The 13,872-nt window shown below is 37.1% G+C and overlaps 1 protein-coding gene across 1 annotated transcript in view; it reads right to left on the bottom strand.

Moving 5' to 3' along the window:
- Positions 1 to 1,004: 1,004 nt before the first annotated feature.
- The window catches only part of grk6 (G protein-coupled receptor kinase 6), a 47,941-nt gene continuing 35,073 nt past the window's right edge, over positions 1,005 to 13,872 (bottom strand). Inside the window, exons 8-16 of the mRNA XM_034140607.1 lie at positions 13,105 to 13,245; positions 11,367 to 11,557; positions 11,243 to 11,280; positions 8,762 to 8,851; positions 7,528 to 7,736; positions 6,417 to 6,554; positions 4,798 to 4,935; positions 4,037 to 4,171; positions 1,005 to 3,876 (exon numbers count right to left, since the gene is read on the bottom strand). Of these exons, the coding sequence (XP_033996498.1) occupies positions 3,826 to 3,876; positions 4,037 to 4,171; positions 4,798 to 4,935; positions 6,417 to 6,554; positions 7,528 to 7,736; positions 8,762 to 8,851; positions 11,243 to 11,280; positions 11,367 to 11,557; positions 13,105 to 13,245 (1,131 nt within the window). The 3' untranslated portion in view covers positions 1,005 to 3,825. The remainder of the gene's footprint in view (positions 3,877 to 4,036; positions 4,172 to 4,797; positions 4,936 to 6,416; positions 6,555 to 7,527; positions 7,737 to 8,761; positions 8,852 to 11,242; positions 11,281 to 11,366; positions 11,558 to 13,104; positions 13,246 to 13,872) is intronic.

Below are 13,872 nucleotides of genomic sequence, written 5' to 3'. Positions count from 1 at the left end.
TCGTTCCAAATCAATATTTTTGGCAAATAAAAATCTAAATTGTGTTGCTTTGATTTACTCTCACAACGTCCAGCCAGAAAAATATTGAAATTGAAATGTTTACTTGTTATCTAAACACGATTGAATTATAATATACAGTATACAAGTGTTTGCTTTCTCTACTGATTATTTTGGTATTGATTTTCATGTTCACCTCAAGTTTTCATCAGTTAAAAATGATTTTTCATCAGCCTCAGCTGTACTAGCGTCACTCAATACCTCATTGTGACGTGAAAGCGTTTTACATCACCTTTTATTAAAAAAGCCTTTCAGGGTTTGAGGGTGGATGTTCCCTTGAAAAGCGGCTTTCATAACCAATCTGAGCAAAAAATAAACCTGTGATCATCACCAAAGTGGCAGGAGCATTTCATACTTTGGATTAAGTGGAGTGAAAATGAAGGACAGCAGTCTGTTTATTATGGGATGCTGTTTAAGGCTCTCAGTATTTATGAATGGATGGCCCATGAACAAGAATGTGGATACATTCAGAGCTGCGCCCCTGAAACCCTGCTTCATTTCTTGAACAAATACGAGCAGAAGTGAAAGAAATTCAAGTTTTGACATCTGGAGTCCGGTGTTACACCCTCTTTTGACTTTCTTTTGAGCATTGTTGTCTTAAATCTCTAACCTTTTGCTCTCAATTTCCATTCAATGAGAGTGAAAGGATGTTTGACCTATACTAATTAAGTCTCTAAAATGCAGCTCATCTTCATCAGGACTGTGATCGCCCTGATCAACTCTACATAGATCATCTCAATTTGATATTATAACGTTGCTTTTTTCCAGCTTACCCTGCCTACATCAAACCAGCAAGGAGATCACAGAGAAAATATAAAAATGACAGAAATCTGTCATCTGAAATGACTGAAACTGATCTAACGTTGGCAGAAAATCTCGTTACTTCCCAATCTCACAATGTCACATACAATGTTTCTGGCACAAATGATGGACAAACAAAATAAGACCAAGTTGTAATAAAGTGGAATCATCCTTTAAGGCAGATTACAGGGCATCCTCAACACAAAGGAAACATGAAGGACAGTATTTTCTGACAGCAGAGACACAGCACAGCAGTTCTGATTTAAACGTCCATGGAGGATGTTAGGGAGCTTTCCTGACTCCAAAATGTCCCCTTTGACCTCTGTCTTTTATTAAAAAAAACTGCAGAGACTCCAGAAAGTCCACAGCAGTCTTTAAGTCCAGAGGTTCTTCAGTCTCATCGTCCTCCTTTTCACAGAGACGTGCAGAGTGATGGTTTTGACCACAAACAGAGATTCACCACAGACAGGAAGTGACGCAGCAGCAGGCTTTGAATGAGCACAGTGTGTATAAAAAGAGGCGAGAAGAACCTTTAAACACAAAAAGGCACCTTGGATGGGAAGGACTTTGTCATCTTTGATCTAATTTAACTGGTTTGGTTTAAATGAACCGCTTTAACAATACACTGGTGGAGGGCTCTGTGGCTGAACAAAGGCAGATAGCAGAATGCAAAGTATGACAGGCTTTAAGACTGACAGTATGACAGGCTTTAAGACTGATTCATACAAAGGAAATTAAACAATAGACCATTCTCTGCACACACACATTCAAAAAGAATCCCTTTGCAAAAGAGATTTATAAAAAGTAGACCATTGTTTGATTATTTTAAACAAAAGAATTGACAAAAATATAAAAAGACATCTTAAAGGATGAATTCTGCTTTTCAAAAAACAGTGTATTAGAGCTGCAACACTTTGATAATTAATCCATCAATCCAAAAAAAAGGCAATTATATTAAGAATCAGTTAATTAATTAGTACATTTTAGAGCAAACATTTATAAACTTTTGCTGAATCCATCTTCTCAAACGTTATAATTTAAAGCTTATCTTTTGGCTTTGGACTGTCGTTTGAGAACTGCTGTTATTATAACTAGCATTCAAGATTTCCTGACATATTCATTGACAGCTCATTGACTGATTTATAAACAATCAGAAAATTCATGAATTAATGGTTAGTTGCAGCTCTAGACTTTAAAGATAAGGTCATTCAAATGAGAAAAAAACACACTTTTATCTCCTAACTGCAATCATATCTGGCCATGCAGATAGTTTTGGTTTAAATCTTGCTATTTTGGTTGATAGAAATGCATGCTGGGATACTTGCACACACAGGGATATGTTTTTCTATTTGAAAACCTGAGCAAATAAAAATAAATCTGCATGGTTAGATAAGACGAGATGCGACTCAGATGTTGTTTTTAATCATATTATTCCAGACATTTATGAATTAATTCCATATCGTCTGGTGTCTGTCATCTGTCTTCTTCAACCTCAGAAATAACATGAAAGCCATTGGTACATTCAGAGGTATTTCATTTTAATAGCTTTACAATCAGAGGCCATTCTGTTTGAAGAAGACTGCAACAGAGGCGTTTCCCTGCAGTCTCAGGATTTATCCCCAAAGCTCGAGTTACTCTTGCTTTGTTACTCCCATACATGAAATGGTCTACCAGCAGGGAGAACATACTGTATGTAAACCTGCACAGTCTGAGAATCATCCGACCATCATCTGCTCATGAAGAAAAGACACATAGAGGGGGAGAGAGGATACAATTGCGTAAAGGAATACATTCTACAGAAACCCTGAGAGACAAGTGGTAACAAAACGCTGTGTTTGGAACGCAATTTAAATAAATGCTAATTACTGAAAGTAGCAACTAAATACTAGGATTCTGATCGAACATCGACTTATTTGAATAACAAGTTTTGCAGGTTAGTTCAACATGCAAAGATGTAAACTTTATCCTTCCAACAGATTAAACTGTGTGCTGAATGTTTTGCCAAAAAAGGGTTTAAAATGAGTAGCTGTCAGTCAAATGTATCTGAAAATCAACAACTGACTAAATGAAAGGACTAAACAACTATCTGAATTCCAGAAACTGAAACTTATGGACCTAGTGAAAATCCAATGTTAGCCTAATTTTTCCAGAGCATGAAAATGATTAATTTAAGTCTCAGAGTTTCTGTAAAAATGGACCAAACAACTGTTGTATCTATAAGAAAAACACACTCTTGACAATAATAAGAGGAGCTGCACTAACGCAAGTTACAGTGTAAAGAAATCCTTAATCAAAGAAAAACAATAATACTATTGATATAAAAATATCTGCAGATAGAGACAACTTCTTGGCCCTGGCATCTCCATTTAAAAACCAAGCAAAGTTCATTTTAAAACATTAAATAGAAGAAAGAGCAGTGAGGTTTATTTCAGCAGAATGGAAGGAAGAAGTAAAGTGGTCAGAGTTCATGAGCTGAAGGTCACTAGTTTGATTCCCTGGACAAAGTGGGGAAAGTACGCTCAGTCCTCCATTAGTCTGCCACAGTGCCCTACAGCAAGGCACTTTTACAGCAAGCGTTTCAGTGGATCTGCTCCAGCAGCAGCTTCCAGATCAGTGAGATGGACATGTGTTTAAGTGGATGTGAAAAAATAAAGCCTTCCAAAAATCAAGAAAAGCAAAAAAAAAATATCTGTTCATCTTCCGTAAGTTCCCGTCTCCTCGTTTGGAACGCGTCAACCAGTGATTTTTCACAACTTTTTCTTTTTTAAATAACATTTAACATTATGGTTATGTTGAAAATATACATTCTGACATTTAGAGATAGTACTATGTTAAAAATACAAATGTGCAAAAGTTGTAAACAAATTAGATCCTGTGTGTGTGTGTGTGTGTGTGTGTGTGTGTGTGTGTGTGTGTGTGTGTGTGTGTGTGTGTGTGTGTGTGTGTGTGTGTGTGTGTGTGTGTGTGTCACAGCCTGGTGGGCTCCTCGTCGCTGTCGCTGCAGTTACCACAGCAGTCCTGCAGGGGGGGGCAGAGAGCGGAGACGTTTTTCAACCTAAGCAGCTTCTCACATGAGGTTATATATGTTTTCTGAGTACCACTCTGATCTCTAGCTGGTGCAAACAGATGTTTAAATCTAAAAGTATGCTGGTGTTTTGAAGGGAGGGGGTGCACTGACCTGCCGGCCGAAGAGCCGCTGCAGCAGACCCTGTTTGGGCGGAGGAGACGGCTGTCCCCTCCAGTCCAGGTCTGGAGGAACCGTCCCGTCCTGGTGGAAAACATTCAGCTCCATAAAGCACTCTGTCTCGATCATCTGCAGAGAAAAGACCCAACTTCATTCAGACATATAAAGTACATATTTGTTAAAAGGTTTAACTGTTGAAGTCAAAGGACACATTTTGTTCTTCAGCAACAACAAAGAGTCCGGCGTAGGATATCAGCCAAAAAACCTAGGTAATCATAATGTAATTTCACATCATTATCTTTAAATTGAACGTATGGCATATGAGTTTAGCTTCTCTAAATCTTTGATGTTTGTTGGATTGAGAGTTGAAAACAAAGAGAGAGATCAAGAGTGGCAAAAATCCCTGTTTTAAAAAAAAATGAAAACCTGCAACCCCTAATCGATTTCACAGGGGTAGGGTATTAAACAGTTGACCATTGGTGCTTGAACAAAAATGTCCTGCAATAATATTTTTGATAAATAAATATCAGTTATGTTTTGTTGGGAAAGTTGGGAAAATCCTTTAAAAAAACAGACAAAACCTATGATTAATCAACATATCCAAATTCTAAGACGTTATCTAGTTTCAAATATACCACTACCAGCAATACCGATATAGTATGGAGATATTGCCCTGCCCTACTGTAAGTCCCGTTAGCACAAAGATATTAAAATCTGATGTTACTGCAGATGTTGTGTTTATGAATGGTTCTCACCTCGTCCTGCCAGGGGATGGACACGCTGCCCGTGGACACTTTGCTGTAGAAGGACGCGTCTTTGGGCTCCAGCTCCACTCCTTTCACTGTGGAGAACTGCTCGATGTCCAGCACGTCTTTACAGTAGATGGCCTGCGGCTGCAGACACACGGACGAATAACTTTTAAAAGACATTTACATTTAAGATGCCAGCATTAACTGAAGAAGGGTGTTTATAAGAACCACAACTAAAAGCATTTTAACTGCAAACGTAGGAAGTGGGTTTCCATGTGTGTATGTATATAAATACACATAAATAAACAAGATTCTATATATACATACATATACACACACACACACACACACACACATATATATATATATATATATACACACACATACTTCAGGTTTCAAAGTAGGATTTAAAAAGGTCCTTTCCAGGGTAAACATGAAATCAAATACCAAATCAATTAAAAGCAAAATGAATAAACAACGAGGAATAGAAAGTAGAAAAAAGGTACAAAATAAATTCACATATCAAATCTATGTATTTTTATTTCTTTTTTTTAGGTCAACCAAAACACATACAATGACAGAAACGAAACTACAAACAAACAATTCCATAAGTTATTCATCCTGTTACTTACATGTTTACTCTTATTGCTGTTCTCATACCCCTTGTGTATCTGTCCTATCCTGTGTTTAACTCTTATTGCTGTTCTCATACCCCTTGTGTATCTGTCCTATCCTGTGTTTAACTCTTATTGCTGTTCTCATACCCCTTGTGTACAGTATCTGTCCTATCCTGTGTTTAACTCTTATTGCTGTTGCTGCATCACACCTGAATTTCCCTACAGGGAATAATAAATGTGTATCAAATCTTCCAACATTAAACGTGCAACAGTGCGTTCACTGTGGGGAATCCTTCCTGTGGCAGACACCTTGCACATTAATGATGCTCCGTATAATGAGCCTCACTGACATGCGTATTAATCAGATCCATTAATTCCACTTCCTGTGCTGTAGAGAAGATTGAATTTCCAGCGCTCTATTTAAAAGGACATTTTGAGACAAATGAGCTTTCTCACTGATTAAGAAGATTAAGATATGTTGATCATTAATGTTACTCTTGCAGTTATAGTGTTATTTACGTTATTAGTCACACATAGGTTACCATCAATATATATTGTGATATAATTATCATTCTGTATATTTAAAATTGTGTATTCTATAGAAACTCTATGGATAAGTATCTGTTTACTAGTCGTATGTATATATTTACTGATTATATTTTGAACATAAGTGCAATGCTTTGTTAGCATGCTGCTGCAACAGAACAACTTTCCAATTTGGGATCAATAAAATCTAATCTAATGAAGTTTTATCTAATCTAAATTAGTTATCCCCGGCCTATTGTTGATTTTAAAACGGTGCTATCATTGCTAACGCTAATAGCTACACCTGTGCTAACACTACCTGGATCTATATTTGTACTTCAGAGATAAAACTTAAACATAATCCGTTATCAAAGTTCTTTATTTTATCATGTCACTCTCTGAGTAAGAATAAGTCATCTTAAAATGGACAGTTTTGTAGCACAAAGCTTTCTCAGTGAACATGAGTAAATACGGTGGACTCACATCAGGAATGAATGGCGCCTGCAGCATGCCGGCCGCGAGGCGTTTGAAGTTGATGGAGCGGAAGAGGGGATGGGCTTTGACCTCCGAGGCTCCCCCTTGCTCACATCCCAGCCTCTCTGAGGGCTCTTTGGCCAGAAGCTAGAGAATAAAAAACAACAGGAAGTTACAAACTAGACAAACAAATAAAACAAATAAGGTGTGAACTACTGTAGTGTCGTCATGATACTGGAATGTCCAATGATAGAAGACTGGGAACATTTCAATTTTCGATACCCTGGTTGGGAAATCTGAAAAGTGTGTACTCTGTGTTATGTCTGTTTTCCCTCCTGTTTGATCACCTGATACTGTTCACCTGATGGCCTTGTGCTTTTCCTTCCCTCCCCACCTGTGTCTTTTCCTTTTGAATAGTTCTGCATGTATTTAAGTTCTGGTTTTCTGTGCGTGTCTGTTGGTTCCTTGATTTTTTATGTATTAAAATCTTTAATTACGGTATTTTTCTGTTAAAACCGTTGTCCATCCTGCACTTGGGTCCCACCTGCTCTGCCCGACCATGTCAAAATCTGATATTGAGGGGATAGAATTTCAGATACTTATCAAAAGATGAAGATAACAAATACATTTCTTTGGTTGATTTGACATCTAAGTTTGTTGCTTGTTGACAATCTCTGTTGTTGCTGCAGGATTTGAGCCATGAATAACTTCTTTTGACAGGAAACTGTCTTTTTAAAGAAGCTCTTTGTCCTGGTGACAAGAATGAGCAGTCTGCACTTCTTTTTGTGCAGTGCTAATGTCAGTGTGAACACAATCTAAAGTGATAAAAACACACAAAAGGTGTGAGGAAGCTTGTTTGCCAACTAGAGATGAAGTACATGCAGTACCACCATTGTGTAACGGACCCTTACAGGGTGCTGTGAGGAAAGGGATGCAGCCAAAGTGACAGAAACATGTATCCTCAGTATCCAACAAATAGTGTCACATTGTTGTAAACAAGCATCTCCTCTTTGCAGTTTGAGTTTTTCCTAGGTTCATTAGGATATGGTAATTTATTGAGCGCGAGCAGATGGTAGCAACCGACCAGAGCACATTACAGACGAGTGGAACATCCACCCACCATTCGACACAGGGACTTGGCGTCCTCGGAGAACTTGCTGGAATATTCCTCCTCCACCTCCCTCACTAGCCGCTCCACTTCCTCCCTCTTGATCTTCTTCTTCCTCTGCTGGAAGGGAGACTGGCCCTCGATCATCTCGTACAGCAGGCAGCCCAACGCCCACCAGTCGGGGCTGAACGTGTATCGCTCGTTCTTCACCACCTCCGGAGCTGGAGGGGGAAGGAAGGCATTTGTTGGAGCTGAAGGTCATTCAGAAACACAGAATCTAAAAGTTCTGTGTTGAAATAAGGTTTATTCCTGTTTTTCTGTGTCTTTTGAAAAATGTGTTTACCTTTTATGTATACATTTACATTTACATTTAATTGATATGCCATTCGTTGGAAACTTCATGTAAATAATATCCTACTTTAAACTATGTTTGCTGTTATTTGGCCCTTCAAAGTGTTTATTGTCAGATTTGTATCTTTCACGGTCAACTTATATATATTTACATTTTCTGTTCTGTTTTATTTTCTGTTTGGTTATTTTTCTACTCTTTTTGTTTTCCAGATTATGTGCAATACCTTTGTTTTAACATGCTGCTGTAATGAAAACATTTCCCAATTTTGGATCAATAAAGTATATCTTATCTTATTTCATTGAACAGATGCGCTTTGTTCCGAATATAAAGTCATATATTTACATACGTATACGTATACAAGTATTTAAGTACGATAAGTCAAATGTACTTTAAGTATTAGGAGTAAAAGTACTCATTGCAGAAAAAACTCCCACTTGTAACCCACTCATGGTTTTAGTTACTTAAATATGAATTGGATTGTTTAATCTTTACCAATGAATCATATTTTAAACTGTTTCCCCTTAGTATTCTGCATTTATAAAGTAACTATTTAATAATTCTGTCAAACAAATGTAGTGGAGTAATAAGTACAAACGTTTGCTTCCAAAATGTAGTAGAGTAGTAGTATAAAATGAAAATACTCAGGTAATATTTTGTAAAAATGCCTATATTTACATATAACATAGATGAATCACAACAAAGAAAACAAGAAGAAACAAAGATAAAACTGAAAGACAAAATGAATTTTTTTTATAATAAATCTAAGCAGTAATATATTAAAGCTGATCACAAAGCAATGTCTCATATTTCGTCATTGGTCGAAATAAAGCAGAGGTAGAGAAACAGTTTCTATTTAAGACGTGTAGAACTGGATAAAGGTCAGAGGTTACTTACACATGTATCCTACGGTTCCCACCCGTCCTTTGATGGACTGTCCTTCTGGAACATGAACCGCTAAACCCAGGTCTGAGATCCGGATGTGGCCTGAAGACACACACACAAATCTGATTCAGAAAATGATAACCTGGGTCTTTTTTTTCTGTAAAATGTAAGTTGAACATTGAATTTCCACATGAAAGAATATTGTGCAGGTTCATTTCATTATGTGCTTTCATTTTTTGCAAGGTAATCATGGACCTTCCTAAACAACATAAAAGAGAGGTCAGAGTAGAAGAATCCAAGAAATGAGCCAAAGTGAAACATCATTTTTCGCATACCTGTTATTGTTGCTTTTATTGTATTTATTTTCATTTTATAAATTTGTACCTGTGTACAATCATACCTTTATTCTTTTATTGATTGCTGATTGTCTTATTTTAAAATTGGAAAGCACTTTGGTCCACTGAGGTTGTTTTAAATGTGCTATATACCTTGACTTGACTGTTTGGTGTATATACAGTAAAGGGACGTTGATTCTATGTTTTCTTGTACCTGGATTATTTAATTCTGATACCAAACAGAAAATGATTAATAGAATTATGTTTTAAGTAATGACTTTTTGCTTATGTTAGCTCTATTATTCTTGTCAGTCAAAACATTGCTGGGTTCATTCACGTCTCACTGCAACTCTTAATAGGCTGTATAATGTTCACTTTCGTGTTGCTGATTTGTTTCTTGTGATTCATGAATCACCCTGAGTGGATCATGTGTTGACAAGTGATAAAGACCTTATGTTTGTTTCCTTTTGTGCAGAATGTAAGCTACAACCACCAGCGGATATGCATGGAGAGCCACATTATCTGAGCAAATGATGTTTACACTCGAGTTGCAGTAGTTTGTCTTCATAAACTAAGGGAAAAAACGTCCACTTGAATGATGAATCTATTTACCCTAGCTCTATTATTAATAACTAAGCATTGTAATGGTTTGCAGTTTTGTTGAAGCTCCATTTCTTGTATCCTGATCATACATAATGTAATACTTTTTAACAAATCTTGGAAACATATTGATTCTGTTCTAACCAAACTCAGGTGTCTGGTTTTGTGGGTGGATATTAGTCTTAGGACTTTATTTGCAAGAAAAATGACCAACTCGATCCGACAATGAGGTATTATCGTATCATCTTTATGTTCTCATGCTAGAACATTGCATTCTTGTTTGTCTCTAATATTTAAATGTGGTTTTAGATCAGGTCTAACTGTGGGATGTCATGAGAATATTTAGCAGAGACTCTGAGGAGAGTTTCTCTGAAAGCTTCTGGTTTCAGGATCAGTTCTGCCGGAGTCAGAGTGCCCTCTGGTGATTCACAGCAGAAATGATCTCACAAATGTATTTCTTTAAAAAGGACTATTGAGCTTTGTTGAGCTTCGGTCACAAGTAAAGGTACCAGATAAAGTTCTTATTGTATCTTATCTTATCCTAAACATCCCACAGACAGGTAACAGTGCATGTCACAACCTATGTTAACCTATATAACCTGGATTATGATGATGGAGGCATTAATGTGTTCATAATGCTTATGCTAGTGGTGCTAATTTAAACTTTGTAAACTGCTGCTGGATATCTTAATCTACAAATATATGCCAATGTTTATTTATTATTATCTTTTCTATAAAGGAATAATCTAAAATGATGAAGCAACTAAGATTAAGATGAACTTTTATTAATCTCGAGGGAAAATTCAGGTGTTGGTTTACAGTTACAACTGCACAAATTAGGCCCAAAGGACACACACACATGCACAAAAAGGACCTGTAAGTAAATGTAGAGGAGTACACATTCAATATTGGCTTCCAATATGTAGTTGAGTAAAATTATAAAGCAGCATTAAATGAAAATGCTATAGGGTACAAGTACCTCAAAATTGTACTTAAGGACAGTATTTAGGTAAATGAACTTCATTACCTTCCAACACTGCCTTTAGACCTCTGATTTAATGTTTGCCGAAACACTTAACAATGGTATTTGACTACAAAACATTACTGTAAAAAGTACAAAATCGGCACTTAAAGGTGGGGTAGGTAAGTTTGAGAAACCTGCTCGAGATACACTTTTTGTTATATTCCATGGAATGCTCTTAACATCCCGATAGCAATGAATATCTTAAGTGCTTTGACAAAAAATCCATACAAAAATGTCATCTGTGGAAGCCGTAGTACTGTAAAAAGCACGACCAATCATTTTAGCCGGCCCGCTTCCTCCAATCCGTGTGTGTTGGAGGAGGGGCTCTGTAAGGAAGTGGCAGATTTTTTCCGGCTGTGTATTTTCAAATTCTAGCGCACTCGAGCTGGTTTCTCCAAAATTACCTACCCCACCTTTAAGTTAATGTACCTAGTTACTTTCCGCTACTGGTTCTAACCAAATTCAGATGTCTGTTTTTAGATTTGTATTTGAGATTTCAAGGATTTAAATATGCTTCTTAATAATGCTACTCACCGTGGTCGTCCAGCAGGATGTTCTCTGGTTTGAGGTCTCTGTGTGACAGAATGAAGAGAAGACCAGTTAGACAAAAGGCCAAAGAGGACAGATCATGAGACAATCGTCCGTGGGGCTCAGAGACCTGTAGACGATGCGTTCTCGGTGCAGGTCCTCCAGCCCGCAGCAGATCTCTGCAGAGTAGAACACGGCTCTCTTCTCGTCAAAGCCGGCGTCGCCCATGTGATAGACGTGGAACTTCAGGTCCCCGCCGTTCATCAGGGTCAGCACCAGGCACAGAGCGTCCTTCGTCTCGTAGGCGTACGCTAAACTGACCTGGAAACAGACAGAGGAAGGTGATGTGTTAATGCAGGGAAATGTTTTAGGTGTAAATGCTGCTGAGATGTTAGAGAGCTTACATCTACAAATCATATAGTTCTGGTAGTTTAATCATAAGAAAAGACTTGTGTTTTGATAAATTACACAAACATTTTAAACCTACCATAATTCTAGCTTCAGAGTAACATGAATATTGTTTTGTTTTGGACTGTTGCTTAGACATAAATTGTAATAATTTGTATTAATTGTAAGAATTGTTATTTTAAATACTATGTGCACGCCTTTAAAAAAAATATTATATTGTTTTATTGTCTTCATCTCTACTATCTATACTTTCTGTAACAACGTACATTTCCCCTTTGTTGGATGAATAAATGAATTCTGATTCTGGAAAAATCCTTTTACAGACGTTTTTCTGGTTCTCGGAAATAGTAATGGTTGTTTATTTAATATTTTGAGATGTTGTGTAACAATTGAAAAAATGTAAAGATCATATATATAGTAGAGCCATAAAAAGCTAAATAATAAGCTAAAAGAGGCTAAAATGCTCTGAATAGATGAGGGTTATGCAGACATTGGTGATAATTCTATTTTAGGTTCATTATCAACAGTCAATAACTGAGGCCTTACATAATTATAGTGCATTAAAGTCATATTTACTAAATCTATCTAAAATATGTCCTGGAGTATTTTCCCTTAAATGTAGGATGTTTAGGAGGCTGACATCACCATTATGTGCACTGCTGCCAAAACCTCTTAAAAATAAATTCTTTAATGAAGTCTGTTGTTTTTGTGTTTTTGCTTTGGAGCCATGTTGACCCCTGAGGGACTCCGCGGCCCCGGGAGCCCGGACCAGTCAACTGAGTCCAAATTAAAAAAAAGCTGAACAAAGGTTGCTGGCAGAGAATCAAACCCGACCAGAGACGGGACAAACGACCAGGTTGTCTTTTAATTACTGCAGTTGTTAATGTTGCAGACATCACGTCCCATTGACGCACACAGAGAGTCACTCAGGAGGAATAGGTGAAGAGTTTCAGTTGTCTCATTTTGAGAAAACTAAAATATCACTAGAGCGTCAAATGTATATTAATCCACCACTGAAAATAGTCCCCGACAAATGCTCTTTTCCTTACTCCTTGTGTACAAAAATGTTAAAAACTACGGTGGCAATCTGTTGTAGGAAATTACTGAATCACACTTTTAAGTAGGAACCAACACGTTTGGGGGTGACTTGCCTGTACATTTCCAAGGGACAGCCTACAACATTATCTGTTTAAGATTAAAAAACTGTTAAAAAAATGGGACAGTGATTTAAAAAAATGTTGGTCGACATACTGTTAATAATAATAATAATAATAATATTACTAATAAACTGTATTTGTATAGCACTTTTAATACATGAGGTGCATTTCAAAGTGCTTTTATAAATGGCACAGATCACAAATTGAAACAAAAAACAAGAAATGTAATTTGGGTCAAGCCATAAATGCAATTCAAGTGACAAAAGGAGGTACAAAAGGGTATGAATAAAATGCGATGCTTACTACAAATCTGCTGTTGATTTTCTCCAGGATCTGTTTCTCATTAAGCGCCATGGACTCTCCTTTCCTTTTCTTTATTCTCTTTTTCTCCAGTTTCTTACAAGCGTACATTTTCCCCGTGGCCCGTACCTGACACGCACACACCTGCAGCGTAAAAATGAGGAAAAAGATGACAACTCTTATTTCCATGTACATATAAAAAGCTGCAGCCACAAAATATACAATACACCCTCTTAATAAAAACAAGCCCATCTTGTGACTTCTCATTTCTGACCCCAAACAAGACTGTGATTGTAAATGATCAGATCATAAGGTAACACAGGATGGCACCTCAGGGTGTTACAAATTAGCGCCTTGTTAGAGAAAGTGGCATGCCTTTTAACTGCAGGATTTCAGTATCATATCAAATATCTTTAACCCTTATCTGTCTTTTTTTCTCATCCATTTCTACACTGTCCTCTTTCTCTGTACCCAACATGGTTTAAAATAACCACCAATGTTGTTATAATACTCTGTATTCATTGCACACACTGACTTTTGATAAGAAGATAAGCATTGCGCTTCCATTAAGTTGGAAGACTGGAGGAGGGGCTCTATAAGGAAGTGGCAGATTTGTTCCGGCTGTGTATTTTCAAATTCTAGCGATCTCGAGCCGGTTTCTCCAAAATGACCTACCCCACCTTTAACTTCTGTTACTTTGTTAGAAGGTTCATATAGTAAAACCATATGTATATCACATTATCATCAACACATCTGGTAATCCAGAGCCTA

The sequence above is a fragment of the Trematomus bernacchii genome, unplaced genomic scaffold, assembly GCF_902827165.1.
Source record: "Trematomus bernacchii unplaced genomic scaffold, fTreBer1.1, whole genome shotgun sequence".
NCBI classification, from domain to species: domain Eukaryota; kingdom Metazoa; phylum Chordata; class Actinopteri; order Perciformes; family Nototheniidae; genus Trematomus; species Trematomus bernacchii.
This window is presented reverse-complemented; position numbering and strand designations above follow the sequence as displayed.